The sequence below is a fragment of the Pleurodeles waltl genome, chromosome 4_2, assembly GCF_031143425.1.
Source record: "Pleurodeles waltl isolate 20211129_DDA chromosome 4_2, aPleWal1.hap1.20221129, whole genome shotgun sequence".
NCBI lineage: Eukaryota > Metazoa > Chordata > Amphibia > Caudata > Salamandridae > Pleurodeles > Pleurodeles waltl.
The window spans coordinates 959840694-959866215 of NC_090443.1; the positions used below are offsets into that span (position 1 = coordinate 959840694).

A 25522-nucleotide genomic window follows, 5' to 3' on the forward strand; every position below is an offset into this window, starting at 1 on the left:
GATAATTGCTAACATATTAGACCTTCAGCACTGCAGGCCCTTGGTAATGGAGCGCGTGAGCTGTGGCACGAGCAGAGCCGCGAATATCTCAAAGACGAGTACGGTGGCCCTTGAGGGGAAATTCCATGTGTACTGTGAGGTGGGGGTTACCTGCACCAAGAGGGCATCTCTCGCAAAGTTTGCGTTCTGTTTGGCTGCTGCTCGGGAGGGCCCTAGGTCTCTTCTGCGTAGGTTTCTCGCAGCGATATCTTAAGGATTTTGGGGGCTCTTGGACAAACGTATTCTGGGGGCCTCTACTCGGAACAGCTTTGAATTTATGATCAAATTCAAGTTCTTTCATGCCCACTTTGGCCAACAGGGCACAGGCACTCTTGTCCAAATTCTAAATGTATTTAGGTCCAATACTCAGGCACAGTGTTGTGGCAGCAGCTGCCTAATAATACTGCAAATAATATCTGTGACACCTTCCCATTTCACATATGTGAGGTCCTTCTTTCATCTAAATAAAATCTTTCTATGGATGTTACATGCAAGGAAGACGGTATTTCATACAACCTGTTTAAGAATTATTCAAGGTCATCGGGGTAAGACTCTTTGCACAACTGAGCTGGCTGTGTCAAGGGGCCCCCTGAAAGGCTGGGGCCCTGGACCAGAGCCCACTTAGCCCAGGCCTTAAAACGTCTCTGGTTCCTCGTGGTCTAGAAAGGCCACATGGATGACAGAGGGGCTGGAGCGGACGGTGCCCATTCAGTCACACCAAGGCCTGTCAGAACAGAACCACTAAGAGGGGTCCCTAAATGATGTATCTGTTTTCTCCAACTTGATAGAATAACGGAGTTCGAATGGAGGCCGCAGCTGGTGCACTCCGTATCTTCCGGAATGAGAGAAGAGGGGAAGGAAGTGGTGCACTCCCCTTTTACCAGAGTGTGCATGGAGGGGCAGGAGCTGGTGCACTCCACTGGTACTAGATTGTGTCTGTGGAGGGGGCAGGAGCTGGTGCACTCCGCTGGTACCAGAGTGTGTGTGGAGGGGCAGGAGTTGGTGCACTCCGCTGGTACCAGAGTGTGCATGGAGGGGCAGGAGCTGGTGCACTCCACTGGTACCAGAGTGTGCATGGAGGGGCAGGAGCTGGTGCACTCCACTGGTACTAGATTGTGTCTGGGGAGGGGGCAGGAGCTGGTGCACTCCGCTGGTACCAGAGTGTGCGTGGAGGGGCAGGAGTTGGTGCACTCCGCTGGTACCAGAGTGTGCGTGGAGGGGCAGGAGTTGGTGCACTCTGCTGGTACCAGAGTGTGTCTGGAGGGGCAGGAGTTGGTGCACTTCGCTGGTACCACAGTGTGTCCGGACGGGCAGGAGCTGGTGCACTCCACTGGTACCAGAGTGTGTCTGGAGGGGCAGGAGTTGGTGCACTCCACTGGTACCAGAGTGTGTCTGGAGGGGCAGGAGATGGTGCACTCCACTGGTACCAGAGTGTGTCTGGAGGGGCAGGAGATGGTGCACTCCACTGGTACCAGAGTGTGACATGAGGGGCAGGAGCTGGTGCACCCCACTGGTACCAGCGTGTGTCTGGAGGGGCAGTAGCTGGTGCACTCTGCTGATACAACAGTGTGCGTGGAGGGGCAGGAGTTGGTGCACTCCGCTGGTACCAGAGTGTGTCTGGAGGGGCAGGAGCTAGTGCACTCCACTGGTACCAAAGTGTGTCTGGAAGGGCAGGAGCTGGTGCACTCCACTGGTGCCAGATTGTGTCTGGGGAGGGGGCAGGAGCTGGTGCACTCCACTGGTACTAGAGTGTGTCTGGAGGAGGCAGGAGCTGGTGCACTCCACTGGTACCAGAGTGTGCATGGAGGGGCAGGAGTTGGTGCACTCCGCTGGTACCAGAGTGTGTCTGGAGGGGCAGGAGCTGGTGCACTCCACTGGTACTAGAGTGTGCATGGAGGGGCAGGAGTTGGTGCACTCCACTGGTACCAGAGTGTGGCTTGAGGGGTAGAAGTTGGTGCACACTACTGGTACCAGAGTGTGTCTGAAGGGCAGGAGATGGTGCACTCCACTGGTACCAGAGTATGTCTGAAGCGGCAGGAGCTGGTGCACTCCACTGGTACCAGAGTATGTCTGGAGGGGGCTGGAGCCGGTGCACTCCACTGGTACCAGAGTGTGACTTGAGAGGCAGGAGCTAGTGCACTCCACTGGTACCAGAGTGTAACATGAAGGGCAGGAGCTGGTGCACTCCACTGGTACCAGAGTGTGTCTGGAGGGCAGGAGTTGGTGCACTCCGCTGGTACTAGAATGTGCGTGGAGGGGCAGGAGCTGGTGCACTGCACTGGTACCAGAGTGTGCGTAGAGGGGCAGGGGTTGGTGCACTCCACTGGTACCAGAGTGTGTCTGGAGGGCAGGAGTTGGTGCACTCCGCTGGTACTAGAATGTGCGTGGAGGGGCAGGAGCTGGTGCACTCCACTGGTACCAGCGTATGTCTGGAGGGGCAGTAGCTGGTGCACTCCGCTGGTACCAGAGTGTGCGTGGAGGGGCAGAAGTTGGTGCGCTCCGCTGGTACCAGAGTGTGTCTGGAGGGGCAGGAGCTGGTGCACTCCACTGGTACCAGAGTGTGTCTGGAGGGCAGGAGATGGTGCACTCCACTGGTACCAGAGTGTGACATGAGGGGCAGGAGCTGGTGCAATCCACTGGTACCAGAGTGTGTCTGGAGGGGAAGGAACTGGTTCACTCTGCTGAATCCAGAGTGTGTCTGGAGGGCAGGAGATGGTGCACTCCGCTGGTACCAGAGTGTGCATGGAGGGGCAGGAGCTGGTGCACACCACTGGTACCAGAGTGTGCGTGGAGGGGCAGGAGTTGGTGCACTCCGCTGGTACCAGAGTGTGTCTGGAGGGGCAGGAGTTGGTTCGTTCGGCTGGTACCAGAGTGTAACATGAGGGGCAGGAGCTGGTGCAATCCACTGGTACCAGAGTGTGTCTGGAGGGGAAGGAACTGGTTCACTCTGCTGAATCCAGAGTGTGTCTGGAGGGCAGGAGATGGTGCACTCCACTAGTACTAGAGTGTGTTAGGAGTGGTCGGAGGTAGCGCACTCCACTGGTACCAGAGTGTGCGTGGAGGGGCAGGAGGCAGTGCACTCCACTGGTACTAGAGTGTGTTAGGAGTGGCAGGAGATGGTGCACTCCACTGGTACCAGAGTGTGCGTGGAGGGGCAGGAGGCAGTGCACTCCACTAGTACTGGAGTGTGTTAGGAGTGGTCGAAGGTAGTGCACTCCATGGGTACCAGAGTGTGTCTGGAGAGGCAGGAGCTAGTGCACGCCACCATTACTATAGTATGATTGATGGGGAACTCTTCGCTGATACCTGAATAAGACAGGAAAGGGAGCAGCTTGTGCCCTTCACCACTACTTGAGTGTGTATGGAGGGGGCAGGAGCTAGTGCACGTCCCTGCTAAAGACATGTGACGGGAAGGGTAGGGATTAACCCACTTAACCACTACTGGAGTGTATTTGAGGGGCAGGAGCCAGTACATTCCTCTACACATGAAGTGACAGGAGCTGGCACACTCCACTGCTATTGAAGTGGGATTGGAGGTGCAGGAGCTAGTGAACATCACCCTTACCAGAATGTGGCTGGATGGCCTGGAGCTTGTGAACTCTACCACTCCTGAAGTCTAACGGGAGGGGCAGGAGCTTGTGTACATCACTGATACAAGAGTGAGACCAGAGGGGCAGGAACTTGTGTCCTTCACCGATACTAGAATAAGACTCGAGGCAAAGTTGCTGGCGCACTCCACCACTCCCGGTGCATGACTGGAGGGGCAGGAGCTTGTCCTCTTCACTGATACCAGTGTAAGACTCGAGGGGATGCGTCCTTCCACTGTTACTGGAATGTAATTGGAGGGGCTTAGAATGGTGCACACCACCAAGCCTGCGACTTGGGCCGATAGCTCAGTTTAAGGCCTTTAACAACTGGTATTGCCCTCAACAAGGGTGTAAGGCTATAATATTATTTTAAATATAAACTACAATTATTTTGTATGTACTTAAATGTAGAGTTATAACATTGTAATTTAATTTTAACTAACTTTAAACTCCCTAAACTCCCTAAATCCCTAAATTTAAAATCCCTAAACTCTAAAAACACCGTTGTACTTCTATATGCTTGTTAGAAATGGGGTCTCTAATTTGCACCCGTCCAAGCAGGGACCCTCACTGTAGTCAGGGTAAGGGAGCCACACAGCTAAGATAACCCCTGCTCACCCACTTGGTAGCTTGGCTCAAGCTGTCAGGTTTATCTCAGAGGCAATGTGTAAAGTCTTTCTACACACACAGTGACACAGTGAAAACACCACAAAAGTACTCCACACTAGTTTAGAAAAATAGCCAACAATTATCTGACAAAAAAATACCAAAATAACAAAAATCCAACATAAACAAGCAAAGATACTAATTTTCAAAGATTCAACTTTAGTATAGCCCTTAGAAACACAATAGCTCCAACTGGAGCCATCACAACATCTTGACGGAGTCATTCCCAACAGTCCAACGCCACTCACGAGGGAGTTTTGGGCTGGTCACGGAGTCACACAGACCCCAGGTACAATACCTTTGAAAACCTTGAAACAAAGATGTTGCACGGAGTCGGGGAGGTGAGGGGTTGGTTCCTTACTGCTACCAGGGAGGTGAGGTGTTGGTTCTTTACTGCTAGGGAGGGGAGGGGATGCATCGGTTCCTTACCGTTGCAGGGGAGGTAAGGCGGTGTCAGTGGTGAGGCGTCGGTTCCTTATGATCCTGCAGGGCTGATGAATCCAGCAGTCAAGATGCGAGGCATCGACTTTGCGGTGTCACAATCACACCACAGTGCCACAGGTGCTGTGGTGGAGTCGGATGTCGCAGATGTCGGGGACACGACACTCAGGACTCCCACTGTGGCTGGACTTTGGAGACATGGCAGCGTCATCGGGTCTGTGTCATCGGTCACGGTCTTTGCACTCAGCAGGGCCCACAGCTCCGGTGCAGGCAGTGGTGCCAGTTCCGAAGTCACTCTGGAGTTGATGTACTTGGTTTCTTCTTGGTATCACCACTACTCACCTCTAAGGGCCCAATGACTAGATTTGGCATCACTTGGCAAGCCAGGACACTCAGCAAGAAAGCGCAGGTGCTGGCAGGTGAAGTCTTTGATGTCCCTGAGACTTCTAAGAGGAGGCATGCACAGTCCAAGCCCTTGGAGAACCTTTGCAAGCAGGATGTAGAAAGCAAAGTCAAGTCCTTTCACTCCCAGGACAGAAACAGCAAGCAGCAGGCCAACACAGCAAAGCAACAGGGAGAGTGGCAGTCTCTCCTACAGCATCTAGCTCTTCTTCCTGGCAGAATGTCCTCAGTCCAGAAGGATTCTAAAGTTGTGGGGTGAGGGGTCCAATACCTATACTCATTTCTGCCTTTGAAGTAGGCAAACTTCAAAGGAAAGTCTTTATAGTGCCTTTCCTGCCCTGGCCCCAGACGCTCTCCAGGGGGGTAGAGACTGCTTTGTGTAAGGATAGACACAGCCCTATTCAAGTGCAAGTGTCAGCTCCTCCCACCACTCTAGCCCAGGAAGACCCATCAGGATATGCAGGGCACACCCCAGCTCCAATTGTGTGACTGTCTAGAGTGAATTTACAAACAGCCCAACTGTCATCCTAACCCAGACGTGTATTCCACAGACAGGAAGAGGCACAGAAAGGTTAAGCAAGAAAATACCCACTTTCTAAAAGTGACATTTTCAAACTTACAATTTAAAAACCAACTTCACCAGAAGATGTATTTTTAAATTGTGAGTTCAGAGATCCCAAACTCCACATCTCTATCTGCTCCCAAATGGAAATTACACTTAAAAGATATCTCAAGGCAATCCCTGTGTTGACATATGGGAGGGATAGGCCTTGCAATAGTGAAGAACGAATTTAGCATTCACTATCAGGACATGTAAAACACACCAGTACATGTCCTACCTTTTAAATACCCTGCACCTTGCACAGGGAGCTGCCTTGGGCCTACCTTAGGGGTGACTTAAATGTAGTAAAAAGGGAAGGTTTGGGCCTGGAAAATGGGTGCACTTGCCAGGTCGAAATGGCAGTTTAAAACTGCACTCACAGACAGTACAGTGGCAGGTTTGAGACATGTTTACAGGACTACTTATGTGAGTGGCACAATCCGTGCTGCAGGCCCACTAGTAGCAGTTGATTTACAAGCCTTGGGCACACCTAGCGCACTTCACTAGGGGCTTACTAGTAAATCAAATATGCCAATCATGGATAAAACCTATTACGACTACAATTTAGACAGAGAGCACTTGCACTTTAGCACTGGTCAGCAGCGGCAAAGGGCCCAGAGTCCTAAAAGCCAGTAAAAACGGAATTCAGCACAGGATCAAAACAGGAGGCCAGAAGTCAAAAAGACAGGGGAAACCATGCCAAGAGCTGACAGGTCTAACAGCCCTACTCATCCCTGAACCCCCAAAACTCTGTATTACCCTAAACACTACTCATCTCTGAACCCTGAAAACTCCTCCCTACCCCTACACAATACTCATCGTTGCAACACAAGAACTCCTCACTACCCTGAAACACTACCCATCCCTGAACCCTGAAAACTCCTTACTCCTTCAAGAATCTTCCACTCTAAGAAAATGCTGCCAATATTGATGAATTTGAGTATGCCATGGGGCAACTGAAAGTGTGGTATAGTAAGAAAATCAATATAAGTGATGGAAAAAATATCAATTCTGATTCAAGTGCACAAAAAGAGGATGAGACAGTTGAACAGTATGTGTCACCACAAAAGCATTTGCAGTCTTTTGTGAATTTGAGACCCTTTTCTACTGTTCCTGTTGAAAGACTAAGTAATGATAGTAATAATGAAAACTAAGAGTAAAGAAGTTCAAATGAGGTTTGGGGAGGAAATAAAATGACCCTCAGTGCCACTGTTAACATTGACAAAGGAAATGAACAGTCTGAAAGATTTGTTTAAAAGATCAGAGGATTATCAGATGCTAGCAATCAATTCTATGAGAATGGAAACAGCATTTATGGTTAATGAAATGAGAAAACTTTAAAGGTAAAAACCCAACAGGATCAAAAAAAGGGAGAAGAGGACTTCAACCACATTTCATAGATGAGGAAGTTTCTTTTACCTGGGAAACTTTTAGGGTAACCTGTAGTGGGCAAAACCCGTAACTAATGCAAGAGTTGAGATGACTTTAGGAGAGTATTTAAAGCCTCCCCAGTAACCAACTTCAACTGTGTTACAAACTATGATAGTGATTCTAGACTCATACCCAATTTTGTTTTGTGAGTTTGTACAGCTAATATTAAAGGGGTGCAAGTGGGTGGAAGAGATGTTGTAATGATGGAGGATTCATGTGCTTGGATTAGTATTTTAGAGAAATCTTTAGCTATGGAAACATAAGGAGAAAGAAAATTGCAGCTGTGAATGTTCAACCTGGTGGCTACAATGTCGTAAATTTAACGCGTGGAGATTTTGCACAGATTTTAAGTTTTCAGGAAGAGTAACCAAGGATAAGACCAGTGTCATGGAGAAAGGTGGACCTATTGGTGGGTGGCCTCATCAAAAAGAGATAGGGATTTTTTTTCATCCAAATGCAAATTCACTGGTGTTTTCAGTTGATGAGAATGTTGATGATTAATAGAACATTTTGAGTCTTTCCCTTGGGTTTCTCTTGTGGTGATAATATTAAACAGCACAGGTAAATACAGATTATGTGTGGACCTGTACTTCCTTAACAATGAAATTTAGATTAACAGGCATCCCCTTCCTAAACTTTATGCTGGAGCCACGAAACTCTCCACACTTCATCTCACAAGTGCACATCACCAAGTGGAGTTGAAGGGAGTGTCTAAAGATATAACAGAGATAACAGTATTTTTAACACCAGAACAAATGTTTCAATGTTGTAGGAATCCTTTTGGCCTGCTATGCACCACAATGGTATTTCAGCACATAAAGAAGTAAACTTTAAAAGGGGTAATTGATGCATTGTAGCATTCTGGGATGACATTTGGATGTTTTGAAAAGATGTGCATGAGCATGATCAGAATTTGTTTGTAGCACTGAGTGAGTTGAAATAAAAGGGTTGACTTTGAAGTTAACAAAATGCAAATTCAAGTGTGGTGAAGTGGAATACGTAGGACATAGGATCACTAAAAAGGGAATTAAACCTAACAAGAATCATGTGCTTGTTATTTTAGAAGTGACATTTCCTCAAACCAAGGAACAATTACTACCATTCCTTGGGCCCAAGGAACGTAATGCAAAGTTTGTTGAGAATTATGTCATCAAAGTCGAGCATTTGCAATATTAACTGAAGAAAAAAAGAGGAACTTGTGTGGGAAGTGGAGCAGCAGCATGTTTTTGAGATGTTAAAGTGAGAGATGGCAATGGCTCCTTTTATGAAGTGCTCTGAGCGCGGTAAAGAGTGCGTGGTGGCAGCTGATGCAGCCTGTTGTGGTTTAGAGGTCACACCGTTACAGCTGAATGGTAAGAATGCGTGGCTGGTGGCCTGTGCCTCTCAGACTTTAGAGAATATGGGTGGAATTATTCCATTATTTTCTGAGATTTGTTAGACTGCATATGGACATCTGAGCACCTTGGGCAATTTTTGTAAGACACACGATTTGTGCTCAGAACAGACCACAAACCTGTGGTCAACATGCTGTCTCCAGTTGACGGAAGGTCCCTGTTGATGGAAGATCTGTGACACGTTTGGCTGCCAGGTTGCAATCTTAACAATTCGTTGTAGAGTGCGTACCTGGTATTACCAACATGCATACAGGATGTACATCTGTATTGCCACTGAAGCCTGCCCATGGTTTTGTGCAAGTTGGGGAGTGTGAGGTGGCCTTTACAAATGAAGGTGTGAATGTTTGGAATGGTGGTGGGATGTCAGTGGACTTGATATCAAAGGAAGTGTGGGTAAGAATGTGAATATGTGTTTTATGTTGAAGGACACAGTTAAGGTTTGGCCAGAGGAATGCAGGCTCAAGAGTGGCCTTGACTTTAATGAATTATTCAAGGAAAGGACAGATTAATGAGGCATTATGGCATATTGAACAGCGGAGATTGTAATTGTATTTATAATCCAAGATAACATTGTCCACAGGGCGCAGGGATATGAGGAGGAGAATTTTCAAGCTGGGACAAGAAGCATATTTAGGTATGTTGTGCACAAAAAGACAGCTGTGGGGTATTACTGCTGGCCAGAAATCGACAGGATGGTGAACGAACGGGTACATGGACTCAAAGGTCAGGTAGAAAGATTTAACACATTGGTGTGAGAGGCTATGCAGTTTGTGGTGAAAAGGGATGTACCGCCGAAGAACGCTGTTCAAGCTACTTTGCTTGAATTGTAGGATCACACTTAATTTTGTGAGTAGTTCTCTCCAACTGAGCTACTTGGAGATAGGAATCCAAATTCTAAGTAGATCCATGGGTGGCTTAGAAATGGAGAATGTCTGAAAAATCTGAGAATGTGTGGAGAGGTATAAGGAGAAGATGAGGAAGTATGTGAATAATACGAGAGGAAATCCTTCTGGTTATCATTTTAAAGTTAGCGAGTGGGCCCGGATTAGACTTTCTGTTGAGTTTGGACAAGAATTGTGTAGATGGTCTGATCGGTTCAAGGTTATAAAGTTTTTAAGCAAGGCAATGAGAGCGGAAGGAGGCAAAATCTGCTACGTGAGTAGTATTCCTGCTTGTTCCGATTTGTGTGAGAGAAGGATGAGGGACTGCGGTGTAATTGTTGGATTTTCTGGCTAGTGATGTCAGTCTGTTGGCAACTGGGTCTGGTGGCACTGGGGCCTAGCCTGGGTCTGTAGTGCTGGAAGGTGCCAGTGATCAAGAACCACAAGCTGGTATAGAGTTGAGTTCAGTGAGCATGCGAGGTGTATGCCCAACAGGTTTCGAGACTATATAAATTATTTTAATTTAAATTTCTGAATTTAACCTTATCATGCTGCCCACTACTATCATTCTTGCAGTTTCTTTGTGTTGATATTTCGTTTTTTTCTTTGATCCATTTGTTTTATTGTTGTTATTTTACAGGAGAAAGGCGTGTGCTACTGTCATGTGGGTATATATGTGTGGTGGTGATGGGTGAATGTTTTTAGGAGGTTTTGGATTCTGGAATACTGTGAATTCCATGGATTCTTGTAAGGTAAATTGTGACAGGTGTGGGAAGGGGATAGGTTGTTGGGTGAGGTGGATTACTGCACAGGTGGAGTGTTGTTTTCTGGTCCGCTCCTGTTTGTGGAATACATCTTCAGGTTTACCTTTTCTGAGTCCACGCTTCTTCAGGGGGGAGCCCAAGAGAGCTCCCCCTCCAGTCCTTCCCTTGGCAGTTTTGGGGCGAGAGTCATACAACACCATAATGTTCTCAGACTCAGTAGCACCACACTGAGTAACCAGGCACCCACCTCTTTAGCACAGGTAAGTGAAGAAAGTGACAGAGGTCAGCCTCTGGTCAACTCTACCTCATTCGAATACGGGTTCCACCATAGCTCAGGCGGAGTTCTGGTCTCCTTCCCAATGGAAGGGATACAGGTGCCTGTATGGGTAGCAGCCTGGGTGGCACTGGTCTTACATCAGATCGGTGCGGGCCTCACACTTTTGCTTACGGAAAGGGAAAGCGTTGTGCTTTCTGAGGTTTAACACATTCCAGACACAAGCAGAAGCACAACCATAGGAAGGTGCCTCTTTGCGGGTTTTACTAACTTGTTATACAACTGCAGAGTATTTATTTAACCAACATTCTATCTGAATTCATTGATATGTATTATCTGCCCCTTTGCATGCCACGGCTGGGCAGTCTTGAACCCCCCTCATGCTCCTTTAATTCACTCAATTTCAGTCCTGCAGGTCCCTGCTTCATTTTGTTTCGCTTCCTCCTTACCCTGGTGTGTTTTTCTCTGTATCTTGCTCTCAGTAAATGTTCAAAGAAATAAAGTATAAATGATGGTTCCCAAAAATGATTACCGGTGCCCCCAACCGGCAACCACCGGCTCAAATTAAGCGCCGCGCTTACCTGGAAGTGCTCGCCCAGCTCGTACACCTCGCCCCGGTACTCGCAGCCGATCTTCTCGCAGCGGGGGCAGCAGTCGGAGGGGTAGTGGCTGACGTGCATGCAGGCCGGCGGCAGGGCGGTGCACTCGGTGCGGGCGCAGGCCGCCCCCTCCACCGTGCACTCGCACTGCGTGCAGTGGTCCGAGTCCAGGAAGTACCACTCGCCTACGTAGTAGACGCTGCCGTTGGCCTCGCAGGTGTTCACGTGGGCGACCAGCGAGAGGCCGTGCAGGCCCCGGGTCAGTAGGCTCAGCAGAGCGGTCAGCGCCCAGAAGTCCCGCGCCGACGAGCTCATGGCAGGCCTGAAACACAAGAGGCAAAGACACACTGTCTGCTAAGTGATGCATGTAACATATGTGTTTAAAATTAGGTCATTCACAAATGTGCTTCTTATGAAGCCCATGTGCTTGTATTTCTGCCGTGCCAGTTAAAATACATGTCCCCCACCAAAATGTGTCTCTAGGCAAATGTCTGTACTTCTCTAGATTACTAGGATTGCTACCTATAGGCCACAGGGATTCCTGCATGCTACTCTGTGCAAGTCACGTTCACAGTGGGGCGTCATGTTGGGGCCGCCAAGGGTAGCAACTGCGACCCCTGGCATTCCCTTTGCGACCCCTGGCCTCAGAGGTGGCAAAATCAGTGCCTGGAACGCAGTGGCAGCTCCTCCTTCTGGCTGTCGGTTGGGGACTCAATGTTTTCTCCCATTTTTTTATTACACCAATAGTGAATAATGTATTATTCCAATACTAGGGTCGATGCGAGGCACGTGCGTAAAAACAACTTCGCACATCCCTATGACATGGTATTTGGAATGTGTTCTGATACACACGCAGTCCCACACTTACTGCTACTGTGCAGAGGTCAAAGGTCACGCGGTTTTCATGAAACTTGAGACACTACTTATCTTGCAGCCACTTACAGAGGAGAACACATTGGGCCATACTCGCAAATCTTCCTTAATGAAGTTCTATCAACCTGCAAGGATTAACCCCTTGTGCCCTCGGTCCGTGTAAACACTGTTGTCTGTAGCTTCTCTGCTTGCAACAGACAGTATTAGAAGGGAATAAGCTATTTATTATGGTCGACGAGGGAGGCGAAGGGCGTCATCCACCTCAAAACCCCGCCTCTTGTGAGCCATGGCTCCTCCCTAAACTCAACAGTGGTGAAACATGTTATTTTATGCTCTGCTCGTACACATATACACTGGTAGGGCAGATGCATGATCGGGGAACGGGTGATCCCTCATGTATATGTAGGAAATAGCACGTAGGTATGTATGGAAGGAGTCTGCGCATATACACATATGAGCCTGGTAATCCTGAAACGCACATACCGACAGGTCCTACATAAAGGTTTTATACATTGGCATGAGCAAATCCTTGAAGATGTGTGGGAGTTCCGGGTGTTGCCTCATTTATTTGCAACATGTGTTTTAACGGGGAGCGGGGGTCTTAAGTAAATGTATGTATGGAATGGAAGATTGCAACGCCAAGAACGTATGTCTCACATACATAGGTACATGAAACCAAGACATGATACATGTATGCATAAAATATATGATTACATGTAAACACGTAATGACTGTAGCCTATAAGGGCCTCTTGATGGGTTCGCTGGCCCCCCATCTGCTTACACTGGAATGAGTGAACCCAGGTGTGTACTGAAATGGTCTACATTGGTATGTGTGGAATGGTCAGGCCCACACATACCTCGTTTTGGAATGATCGATCCATGATTCATGCGTACATAGAAAAGCCAGAATACATGGGTACATGGAATAGCCAAGCTATAGTGAATGCCATATGGAAAGGGCAGTCCCACACATGGAATGGGCAATCTGACATTTATGATGTGGTCCATCCGCACTGAAAGTATGTACGACATTGTATATAGGTACACATACGAAATTGCTGATCCACGAAGCATGATGGAATGGGCGGTCTCAAATATGTGTCGAATGGTCGATCCATAAAGAATGTATGTGTAAAATCTGTAATCCCACATATAACAAACACTCTGTGTGCCCTTACCGGACGGTGCTGTGAAGTAACCGAGAGTCAGTAACTTAAGGCAAATCTCAAATTTATATAAACAAACAAAGCTGCAAAGAATCCAGAACGCATCCGCCCGCCTCATTCTGGACATCCCACGCTGCGACCACATCTCACCCCACCTCAGAGACCTACGCTGGCTACCAGTATCAAAGAGGATCACCTTCAAAATCCTCATCCACGCACACAAGGCTCTCCACAACACAGGTCCTGCCTACCTCAACGACAGACTCACCTTTCACACCCCCACCTGCAACCTCCGCTCCGCCAACCGCGCCCTCGCCTACATTCCTCGCGTCTGTCACACGACCGCCGGAGGAAGATCATTCTCTCACCTTGCAGCAAAGACCTGGAACTCCCTACCGCACCACCTCCGCCTGACCCAAGAATGTCTATCATTCAGGAAACACCTCAAGACTTGGCTTTTCGACCAGTAGCTCTCCCCCCCTAGCGCCTCGAGACCTTACCGGGTGAGTAGTGCGCTCTATAAATCCCTGATTGATTGATATAAACAAATAAATAACTGTGCTTATGAAACAGGCAATCCATAAGATTTCTATAGGAAATGCACGCTCCAGCAGGGATGTATAGGGAATGGGTGATCCCACATATTCACATAAGAATAGAATGGGTGATTCCAATCATATGTAATTATGAAAGGAAGTGTCTATAAGATAACTATGTATGAAATTGGGCGTTTCTGTAATACGCAAGCTTGAGATAGGGGATCCATAAAGTACCTATGGAATGTCCAAACTCATATAAATGGATGGATGGAAAAGATGACCATTTATCTGTTATGGACTAGGCCATCTATAAAGTACGTCTGTATCGAATGGATGTCCAGATATGTGAATGGTAAAGGCTAATACCTAACATATGTAAGTGTGAGCGATGTAAACATTTGTATACGTAGAATAGGTAATTGGTCAAATACGCCTGTATTTCGGAAGTGTGCACGGAATGGGCCACCCCACCGCATGCGCTGTGTATTCTTAGGTCATGGCATGTTTCCTGGCCAGACAGATGGTACAAATAGCTCCTGGAAGAGTTTGTAGGGTGAGGGTGGGAGCAGATACTCACGGTAGAGGAAGCGGCCAAAGAGCGGCTGGTTTACTCAGGCTCCCGTGGTTCTTGCACTCTGCGCGGCAGCCAGTGACGCATCCAAAGTGCCAAAACTACCCAAAGTCCGTAGGTCACCGAGCGCCGAGAAGCTTGTAGCTCAGGAGTGATTCAAATATGTGAACCTGTTCTCATATTCTTGAGGAGCGCTCCAGAGTGCGTCAAACCTCCCACGAGTGACCAAAGGAGTGGTAATTATTCACTAGTGATAAAAAGGATGGAAGTTCTCCCGGGGTGGCAGAGGTGCGGTGACTGTTGACGAGTGACCAAGAGGGTGGCAGTTCTCAGAGACTGTCCAAGAGAGCGCCAAACCCCACAGAAGTGATACAAGAAGCGGTAATTGTTATTTTGAGGAGTGACCAAAGGGTGGTAGTTCTTGAAGAGTGCGCCAGATCCTCCAGGAGTGGCCAAAGGTGCGGTAATTGTTGTGGACAGACCAAAGTGCTATTCTTCTTCAGGTGTGCTGAAAAGTGCGGTAATTCTTCAACGGTGATCGCAAGTGCTTTAATTTTTTGAAAGTTCCCCAAATCTCAGTTGACAAATGCCCGAGGGTGTTCGCGGGTCCATTAACTATTCAATAGTAGCCCACAGTCCATTAATTCGTCTCGGAGGCAAGTCCTTGTGCACAGGAAACTCCGCGAATCACAAGTGTCTCTTCGGAGCACGGACCCGCGCAGTGGATTAAACACGGGTTCCGACTTCTGCCTCCCCGAATCCGAGAGCAGAAGGGGTGGGTTCTTGGTACAGAGAGGAGGAGCTCCCCCAGGTGTCAGGCGCTGCCCCTTCTCGGGCGTTTTCCCACGTCTGACAGCGCGCGGGGTGCTGGTGCGCCTTTGGTTAGGGTGTGTGCGTCTGACAGAGAGGGTCCGGTGCTCGGGGTGCTAGTGCGCAGCGCCCTTGGCCAGGGTGTGTGTTTGTGAGTGTCCGTCTGATAGAGGCTGGCTCCAGTGCGCGGGGTACTGATCTGCAGCGCCCTTGGCCAGGGTGTGTGTTTGTGAGTGTGCGTCTGACAGAGAGGATGGCTCCGGTGCGCGGGGTACTGATGCGCAGCGCTTTTGGCCACGGTGGGTGTGGGTGTTTGCTTGTGAATGGGCGTGTGACAGAGAAGCTTGCTCCGGTGCGCGGTGAACCGACGCGCAGCGCCCTTGGCCAGAGTGTGTGTCTGACAGAGAGAGTCCGGTACTCGGGGTGCTGGTGCGCAGTGGCCTTGGCTCGGGAGCCTGTGCTTATGTGTTTGTGAGTTTGCGTCTGACAGAGAGGATGGCTCCGGTGCGCGGGGTACTGGGCGCTTTTGGCCACGGTGGGTGTGGGTGTTTGCTTGTGAATGGGCGTGTGACAGAGAAGCTGGCTCCGGTGCGCGGTGAACCGATGCGCAGCCTTGGCCAGAGTGTGTGTCTGCCAGAGAGGGTCCGGTACTCGGGGTGCTGGTGCGCAGTGGCCTTGGCTCGGGAGCCTGTACGTACCTGTGTTTGTGAGTTTGAGTCTGACAGAGAGGATGGCTCCGGTGCGCGGGGTGTGTCTGACAGAGAGGGTCCAGTAGTCGGGGTGCTGGTGCGCAGTGGCCTTGGCTCGGGAGCCTGTGCGCGTGTGTTTGTTTGTGAGTGTGCGTCTGACAGAGGCTGGCTGCGGCGCGTGGGGTACTAATGCGCAGCGCCCCTGGCCAGGGTGTGTGTCTGACCGGGAGACTCCGGGGCGCAGGGTGCCAGTGAGCAGCGCCCTTGGCCAGGGAGTTAATGCGTGTGCGTTAGTTTGTGTGTCTGGCGGTGTTTGTCCAGAGCCCAAGTGCAGAGCTCAGCAGACTGAGCGGGCGCTGCAATCTCGTTTTACAACCCTGGGATCCCCTCCTCCCCCTCTCACTGTGTGCACTTCAGCATGTGATCTCTGAAACACTCTCCCCTCCTCTTCCCTCCAGGATTCCAGGCGATGGGCTCCCGTACACGCCTCCTCCCATCTCCTAAAACAGCGGAACAGGAGCCAAGCTGCTGGGTTCGATTTCCAGCAGTGAGCCTGGTATACCTCCCTGCACAGGGATGTCCAGATCAGGAAGAGGGACATGTCCTGATCGGGCCCATGATGGACATCTCGGGGTCAGTTAGAGGGCATGTCCAGACCAGAAAAAAGGGGCATGTCAGAGCCAAAAAGAATTGCAGTTTTTTTAATAACACATTTTATTGAGTATTCAACAAGAATATCAAACACATGGGCCAACAGTACATCCCACCCGATCGTCGCTCGACTGGAGACACCACGACTCCCCATAATAGTTCCTTTTAACCACCTACAGTTTAGTGCGCGTCCCCAGCTTGTCACCATGTGACCAATCACTTTATGTGCTGTGGCCCAAAATTCCCTTTCAGTCATCCGAGCGAGTCCTCGGCAGGGCTCGAGAGAGATGCCTCCATATTGTCACTAGTTGGGTCTGGCTGCATATATGGCCATTTCTTTCATCCAGTGCTTTAAATGGGCAGATACTGTACGGCACCGAGTACCTGCACTTTTCTAATTTGAAAGGGAGAGTACCAACACTTCTCAGCACTGCTGGGGTACATTTATTGGGTGAGTGCCGGCACTTCCCAGGAGCTAACATGGGCTCTGCTTCCATCCCTCCAGTGTAGGGTTGGGGGGGGCATGGTCTCTGTGTCTTTTCATAATTTAGCAATGTGCCATTTGACCGTAAGGCCTAATTATAGCAGACCCAAGTTACATCTATGTTGTAAGGAACTACTGCGGTGTGAAATAATAAATCCAAGGAAACAAAGTCAAAATCCGAATACAATTTTATTCTTCTCACAGGAAGAAAATGAGCCCGCAACCCGTGCTGCCGTGAGCCTCAACCGCACTACCCGACGATAACGACTGAAAGAATCCGTTCCCATACACAACTTAAAGCTAAACATTCCACGCGACACATTTGAACATAAACAAATTGACATAGAACAAACAATAATAGACTACAACCTCGAGCACAGTCAGCGCCCGAGTGCGCTCGAGTGAAGAACTAATTACATCGTTCAGAGAACAAAACCCACACTACAACACCTTCCCTCGTTTTTTAAATTAAATTACAAGTAAAATAAAATAAAAAAATAGTAGTCCTTGAACTTGATAGGCATTCCTACATTGCGTTTCTCACTTACAGAGGTAGGACAATCAGTTACAACACCTGCCTGATGTAGAGCCTGACCACCATTTGCAGGAGATGATGTCACTACTTCACCTTCTGGAAAATCTTCAAAGTCAGACATACATGCATCACAATTGTAACTACCGCAACCTGCTTATTGGTCGTCAATAAACACAAAACCTGACAAAGAATCCGTATCCTTGGCTGCTAAAATTTTACTTGCTTGAACAGGAGTGGTTTTGATAAGATCTCTTTTACTCCACCACCCTTTCTTTTTCAACAACACAGAACCCTTTGAAACTTTCTCAACCTGTACAGGTGACATGAATTTCAAATGACCTTTCCTCACACTCCTAGAAACTGTCACTAGTACCCAATCACCCATCATGAAATGAACAACCTTAATTCTGTGTTTCTTATCAAATAATTCCTGTGAACGAACCTGTTTCTTTAGCACTGTTGTCTTAAGTTCAGAAAAATCTTCTAACCTGTCCTTGTTGAACTTCCTCATCCAATCTGGACAAATGGCACACCTAGGAAATCTTTTGTGTAAAAGAACGAATGGACACACACCTGTAGTACTTTGGGGAGTAATCAAATATGACCAAATTTTCTGAGACAAAAAGGATTTAACATCAACACCACTTGCCAAAGCTGTCTGAACTCCCTCTTTAAGAAATCCGTTCATAGGTTCCACCAAACAATTAGCGGAAGGAGAATATAATGCCACCCTAATATGTTTTATCTGGTGTTACTCAATAAACTCTTTCATTTTATGTGAAACAAAGTGTGTGCCGTTGTAGGTCACTATTTCCTTAGGTGCTCCTTCAACTGAGAACATTTTAGATAAAAATGTTATAATAGAAGCAGTGCTAGGAATAGAATCAAAACCTACATAGACCCACTTTAAAAAATGGTCAACCAAAACCATCATATACCTCTGTGTTACAGAAGGTCCCACAAAATTTAAAGCTACTTTCTGCCAAGCTTCTTGTGGCAAGGGAACATTGAAAAGCGGAGTATCAGTAGATTTCCAGAGCTTTATCCAAAATCAGGCAAGTTGTACATACATCAATAAATCTAACCACCTGAGATTCCAATCCTGACCACCAATAAAACTGATTGAGAGTCTTGCAAGTATTGCTAACTCCTAAATGTCCCTTAAGTGCCTCTTTAATGGGGAAATCTCTTAACAACACTGGAGGAATGCGACGATCACCACGTAATAATAACCCATCAACAAAAGATAATTCATCAGAAACTTGCACATATGGACGCAAACTAGCATCAACATTCCTTTCTTTTGGCCACCCTTTATCTAAGAAAGTTTTAACCTCTACCAAAGTTTTATCTTCTTGTGCGGCTGTAAACCAAACGTCATGTGATAATGGACTGGAGTCATGTACAATGTCGTGCACTAAAGCAACAACACAATAATTTTCATCAGGATTGTCAACATCTGCTTCATATGGCACTGGCAATCTCGACCGATAATCTACACAAACATTTCTGCCACCTGAAAATACTTAGGAATAAAGTCAAACTCCTGCAACTTTGAAAGTAACCTCACTAATCGAGAAGCTGCTCTACCAGAACCATTACCATTCAAGAGATGAAATAATGGGTTATGATCACTAAATAAGTCAAACTTCATACCCCAAATACATTTTTTAAATCTTTCTGCTGCCCATGAACATGCTATTGCTGCACCTCAATGGTAGTGTAATGCAATTTAGCATTAGAAAGGGAACGTGAAGCGAAAGCAACAGTGCTCTCATTACCTTGGTCAAACTGTGACAACACCGCTCCTAACCCTATCTGACTAGCATCCACACTGATAAAACATGTTTTACCTGCAACAAAAGGAGATAATCCTGGTGCAGACGCTATCATATTCTTCAACGTAACAAATGCTTCATACAAATCTTTGGTCCAAACATGCTTTGACCCTTTTTTGAGTAAATTTCTTTATGTTTGCGCAATGTAACCATAACCTTTTAAAAAACGTGAATAATATTTACTTAAACCTAAAAACGCTCTAAGAGTATCTTTATCGGTTGGAGGTTGTGCATCTTGAGTAGCTTTAATAAATGGAAATTTTGGAGCAATGCCTTCTGGACTAATGCTATGCCCCAAGTTGTTGACATTTTGAACATTAAATCTACATTTGTCAGCACAAAGTGTAATACCAAATTCTCTAAATCTGTCAAACACTTGAGCTAGAATTTCATTATGTTCAGACAAACTATTTGCAAATACAAGATAATCATCCTGAAAAGCCTGAACCCCAACAATACCATCCACCACCGTGTCCATCAACCTTTGAAAGACACTAGCTGCTGAAACTAATCCAAAAGATAAACTAGTAAATTTAAAAGTTCCAAAAGGGGTGGCAAATGTAGTAAAATCTTATGAAATGTCATCAAGAGGCATTTGATGGTAAGCAGATTTGAGATCCAATAACGAAAAAATGCATAGCAGTACCAAAATTTACTAAAAGTTCCTGTATTTTAGGTAAAGGATGAGATTCACAAATAATGTTTTTGTTGAGGCTAAGAAGGTCAGCACAAAGCCTAATGCTATTGTTTTTTTTTTGCACAATAACAATAGGACTTACCCATTCTGATGGATCAGCCTCTTTGATAACACCATCCTTCAACATTTTATCTAATAACACTTTCAATTCAGCTCTGATACTTAGTGGCACTGGTCACAATTTACGTGCAGTTGGTACAGCTTTGCTTTTAAACTTAATAGGATGAATATATTTTTGGAATCAACCATTATTTTCACTAAATAAGTCAGGATAAGATTTCAATATACTTTCCTGAGAAGTTAAATCTGAAAAGTGTACAGAAGAAACAGCAACATCAGAAACTTGGACAGGAGAATCAGACCCTGGGACGAACATAAGACCTAATTTTGGTAGGTCCTTCCACCCAATAATATGCCAACCTTTAATAGCTACATAAACTTTCATTATTGCTTACCCACCTAAACAAGCAATTTGTTGTTCATAATATCCAACCATGTCAATGTCTTGGTCACCATATGCCTTGGGGTGTACATCAGATTCTTTCAATATCACAGAATCTTTCTAATGTAAATTGAATAAAGTATCAGAAATAATGGTGATAGGGGCACCCGAATCACACATCATTAGGATAGTAATAATATCCCCCAAGTTCATCTGACAAACAGGGTCTTTGCTCTTGTCCTCCAATTCAGTATTAATATCCAAAGTTAACACCAAATTGGACAAATCACAAGGCACCTCTTCAACTTGCACTTTAACACTATGAACTTTCATTACCCCTTTGCCCATCCTACACACACCATGAAAGTGCTCAATTCTCTTCACTTTGTGCAATGTTTACCTATAACTGGACAAACGCAGAAAATTACCCAAATGTGACTTTGAACCACACCTGTAACAAAAAGAGTTATTATTCATAGTGTAATTTCTAACATTTCTGTTATGCTTGAGTTGAACTAAATCAACCTGATCCTTAAGTGAATTAATAGCAATAGAAGACATTGCAGAGCTATCCATTGCAATTGCATTTGTAGAAACAGTAGATCGTTCTATACTTTTTGCTAAATCTAGGACTTCATTTAAAGTTGGATCTTGACAGGTAAGCAACCTTTCCTGAACTTTTCTTGAATAGCAGCTATAAACAAATTGATCATGCAAGGAAATGTCTAATGATGCACCAAAATTACATGTGGAAGCTAAATGTCTCAAAGCAGAAATTAATTCTTCAATAGACTCATCTGTAGCTTGTTTTCTTTTAAAGAAATTGAACCTTTCCAGAAGAATACTGGGTTCCTCTGAAAATTTATTTTCAAGACATGCAATAGCCTCCGCAAACTCATCCCAATCACCAGCAGCTTCTGGGCAATGAGGAACTATGGGCAAATGATCAAACATTTGTTGCCCTTCTTGTCCCAAATGACTGTACAGAACAGGCAGCTTTGTGTTTCGGTTCAAAGTCATCAGCACCAACAGCAAGTAAATATTTCCTGAAAGAACATAACCAAATACACCACTTAACTGCTGGCTTGCCTGGATGTGGTAAGAAAGAATTTATGTTGGCAAAATTTGAATTTGCCATGCTAAAATGACAACTAACCTTTGAACCTAGAATAAACAGTGCTATAAAGTGCCTGAACTCAATTTGCAGAAGTCAATTAGCTGAACTAAGGGGCATATTTATATTCTGTTTGTGCTGAATTAGAGCCAATTTTTTTACTCTAATTCAGCGCAAACTTAACTCCATATTTATATTTTGGTGCTAGACATGTCGAGTGCGCTCGAGCGAAGAACTAATTACATCATTCAGAGAACAAAACCCACACTACAACAATCTATTACTGTCAATCATAATGTGCGTAATGTGCAAAAGGACAATTTTTGGGTCACTGTGGCACCAAGTACCCATCCCAATCATGCAAGTACCCGTCCCCAGAAAGGGGCTAGCTTCCCGCAGGCCCAAATGCAAATAGTATAAGGAAGTCTCCCCATTGAGTGAGGGATTGTAGGCAATCTGCGCAAGGCTCTACCCCCATCTTCCACAGCCTATCACATGTGTAGTAAGCCCTGTTTAGGTACTTCAATTGAATGACCCTGAACTGTTATGCAATTATAGATTTTTGTGGGGCATCACGGCTCCTGTTCAATCTTCTTCAGTGACCCAAGATCCCGTTCCCATGCTTCCATCAGTTGACCTAGAGAATTCGGTGGGTTAACCACTAGGGATAGAGATACTGCCAATATTTTGTGATCAGTCAGCCTCCAGAGAGGTATAATCAGGAAGGTCATCTAGGTCTGCTATTTAAGGTGAAAGGGCATGCCGAAGCTGCAAATATTTGAAGAATTATGGGGCATATTTAAGAAAAGTGGCGCTGCACACATTGCAGCGCCAGTTTCCTTGCACCCTTTTCTGCCCCCCTACTGCCACCATGAGTGCACCGTATTTAAAATATGGCACACCATGGCACAGGGTAGGGGGCAATAGTGTCATTTGTTATGATGCTATTGTTGTACTCTGTAGGAATAGCAGCAGAATTTGGTCGCTACTACTACAGAGTACATAGGGGCCCATTGTAAACAATGGTGTGCTCCCTTTTAATGCCTACTCTGAGCAGGCGTTAAAAGTGCCGGAAAAAAATGATGCAAGGAAACGGAAATCCATTAGATTTCCTTGTGCCATTTTTTTATTTCTCCACCCCCCCACCCCATGCGGGAATGCCCCCCTTGCATACATTATGCCTGGCACAGGCATAATGTAGCGCAAAGGGTTACAAAGTGGCGCAATGCAATCATTGCACCACTTTGTAAATATGGCACAAGGATTTTGGCCTTGTTGGGCCTCATTAGCGTAAAAAAATGAAATGAAGCTAATGTGGCACAAGGAGGAGTTAGGGGCTCTTACATAAACCCCAAGGTGGTGTGGAGATCGTATTCTGCCTGACGTTCTGCCAGTGATTCAAAGGTAAGCCCGGACATGAAGTCGCCCAATTTTGAAATGCCAGTGATACCACACCCTGTTAAACCCAGCAAGGTGGACACTCGTACCCACCAGCGTGTGCACCTCAGGGGAGCCTCTCTTGTTAAGCGACATATTCATCCCAGGGCCCTAGCGGTACCTGCAATACCAGTCTTGCAGCTGAAGGTGGAGAAAGGAGAGTCGATCCACCAAGAAGGAGGTGGGAGATCTATGCCCCATGCATCTCCCATTTCTCTGAGGCAAAGGCTGAGTCCCTTTGGGAGACAATCCAACGTTCACTGAAGATGATTAAACTAGACGCCCTATAATATGACCTAATGTCAGGGGGCACTATAGCAGCTGCAAAGGCGAATTTGAAGCATTTGGCTAGGGTTATCCTTGTGGGATGGTGTTTCCATAGAAGCTCCCTCACTGATGCTTCAACCTGGGAGAAAAAGTGTCTTGGTAAGGTGTAGAACTAGTTTTGCAGTTGGTACTGGAGCCTTGGCAGGACCACCATCTTATATACTGAAGAGCATCCCAGGAAGGACAACAGGAGCGCTGACCATAACCCCAGGTCTCTAGTAATCCGATCTAGCTGGGGTTGAATTTTTCTGTCCCAGGCCCTCTGTGCATCATCCGTGATATTAACCCCAAATGTTTAAAGCCCTCTGCCAGGACCTGCAGGTTAGCCGCACATGCCAGTGCCATGGTGGGGTTGAGAGGGGCAGGCAATAAGAAACAGAGGATTTATCTTCATTAATAGTGGAGCCTCAACATTTTCCAAAAACCTGCAAAATCTGCAGGACCTGGGGGCCCGATCATTGAGGCTCATCTAAAAATATGACATCATCAGCATAGAGTGCCACTTTGTCTGAGATGCCCAGTGCCCACTCAAAACCCTTAACCAGCACATCAATCTTTAACCATCTGGTGAGAGACTCAGGGGCATATTTATACTCTGTTTGCGCCGGAATTGCGTCGGTTTTTTTGACGCAATTCCGACGCAAAACTAACTCCATATTTATACTTTGGCGTTAGACACGTCTAGTGCCAAAGTCCATGGAGTTTGCGTAATTTTTTAGCGTGGACACCTACTTTGCGTTAATGATATGCAAGGTAGGCGTTCCCGTCTAAAAAATTGACTCCGAGGCATGTGCGCCGTATTTACACTCCCGGGCAAAACTCACGCCCGGGAGTGGGCGGGTAAAAAAAATGACGTCCAGCCGCTTTTGCGTCGTTTTTTAGCGCCTGGTTTGGGCAGGCATTAAGGGACCTGTGGGCTCGGAAGGAGCCCAGACGTGCCCTCCCATGCCCCCAGGGACCCCCCCTGTCACCGTTGCCACCCCAGGAGGACGCCTAAGGATGGAGGGACCCATCCCAGGGAACATAAGGTAAGTTCAGGTAAGTAATAATTGTTTTTTTTTTTTTGTGGCATAGGGGGGCCTGATTTGTGCCCCCCTACATGCCACTATGCCCAATGGCCTGGCCATTGGGCAAGGGGGCATGACTCCTGTCTTTGCTAAGACAGGAGTCATTTCAATGGGGGTTGGGAGTTGAAAAAATGGCGCAAATCGGGTTGAGGCGAAAAATTTGTCTCAGCCTGACTTGCCCCATTTTTTGGCGCCCAAGCTCCATATTCCCCTACGCCGGCGCTGCCTGGTGTACGTCATTTTTTTTCACGCACACCAGGCAGCGCCGGCGGCTAACGCCGGCTAACGTCATTGAATAAATACGGCGCCCGCATGGCGCTTCAGAATGGCGTTAGCCGGCGCTAATTTTTTTGACTCAAAACTGCGTTAGCGCAGTTTTGCGTCAAAAAGTATAAATATGGCCCTCAATTTCCACTGGAAAGACCAAGGGTCACAGATAACAGCCCTGACTGCTATCCCTTTAAACCGCAAAGATATTTGAGAATGACCTTTCTATTCCGACATGTGCCAAATGGTCTATGTACATCAGGTGCACATAGCTAATACTTATCACAAAAGGGACAAGAATACCAGTCAGTCTCCCCGCCCCCATGGGCGGGTGACTGCCTGTTAGAAAAACTGCCCTCACCCACTAATCGTGGCATGCTTCAACATTGGGCTTCTGCTAACACATTCCTATGTAAACCCATATTAGGAATGGAGCAGTAGGGGCGGGGAACATATAACACTACGCAACAATACAAAACAAAAATGGGGATCTGAACAAACAACAATACATAAAACTATCTCATGGGTGTCCACTCCTCAATTTTATTAAGGGACCCCCCGGACAGGATTAAAAATAGACTCGTGGTGGTGACATACAGGACGCCATTACCTGTTCACCCCAGTAACTGTTCAACAGTCAACATGTTTCGGACGCTTTTACTGCCCCTCAGGGTCACTCGGCCTTCATCAGGACCTCTTGGATCCCCCTTGTTTATGTCCCCTACCTGTCATAAGTCAGGGCTTCTGTTACTCTGTGTATCCGGGTGCATTTGACCCCTGTTCGTATACACACTCTGGATATCGAGTTTTCATTAAGTCATCCTTAAACCCGGAGCTGAGACGGAGCACCGTCAAGGACAAGTGTGTGACTACAGGGTGGTGCTCCCACTCAGCTCCGGGTTTAAGGATGACTTAATGAAAACTTGATATCCAG

General features: G+C 46.8%; 1 protein-coding gene and 1 long non-coding RNA gene across 5 annotated transcripts in view; one reads left to right on the forward strand and one right to left on the reverse strand.

Moving 5' to 3' along the window:
• Positions 1-16071, reverse strand: part of LOC138293531 (von Willebrand factor C domain-containing protein 2-like) — a 62830-nt gene extending 46759 nt beyond the window's left edge. The window contains exons 1-2 of one of the 4 annotated variants that reach the window (XM_069232780.1): positions 14237-16071; positions 11062-11401 (exon numbers count right to left, since the gene is read on the reverse strand). In XM_069232780.1, coding sequence (XP_069088881.1) covers positions 11062-11394 — 333 coding nt within the window. In that variant the 5' untranslated portion in view covers positions 11395-11401; positions 14237-16071. Of the gene's footprint in view, positions 1-11061; positions 11402-12021; positions 12051-13388; positions 13514-14236 lie in introns of those variants that run through there. The other 3 variants (XM_069232781.1, XM_069232778.1, XM_069232779.1) reach the window with 3 other exon arrangements.
• Positions 1-25522, forward strand: part of LOC138293533 (uncharacterized) — a 110212-nt gene that overhangs the window by 16867 nt on the left and 67823 nt on the right. The gene's annotated exons all lie outside the window — the stretch shown is intronic.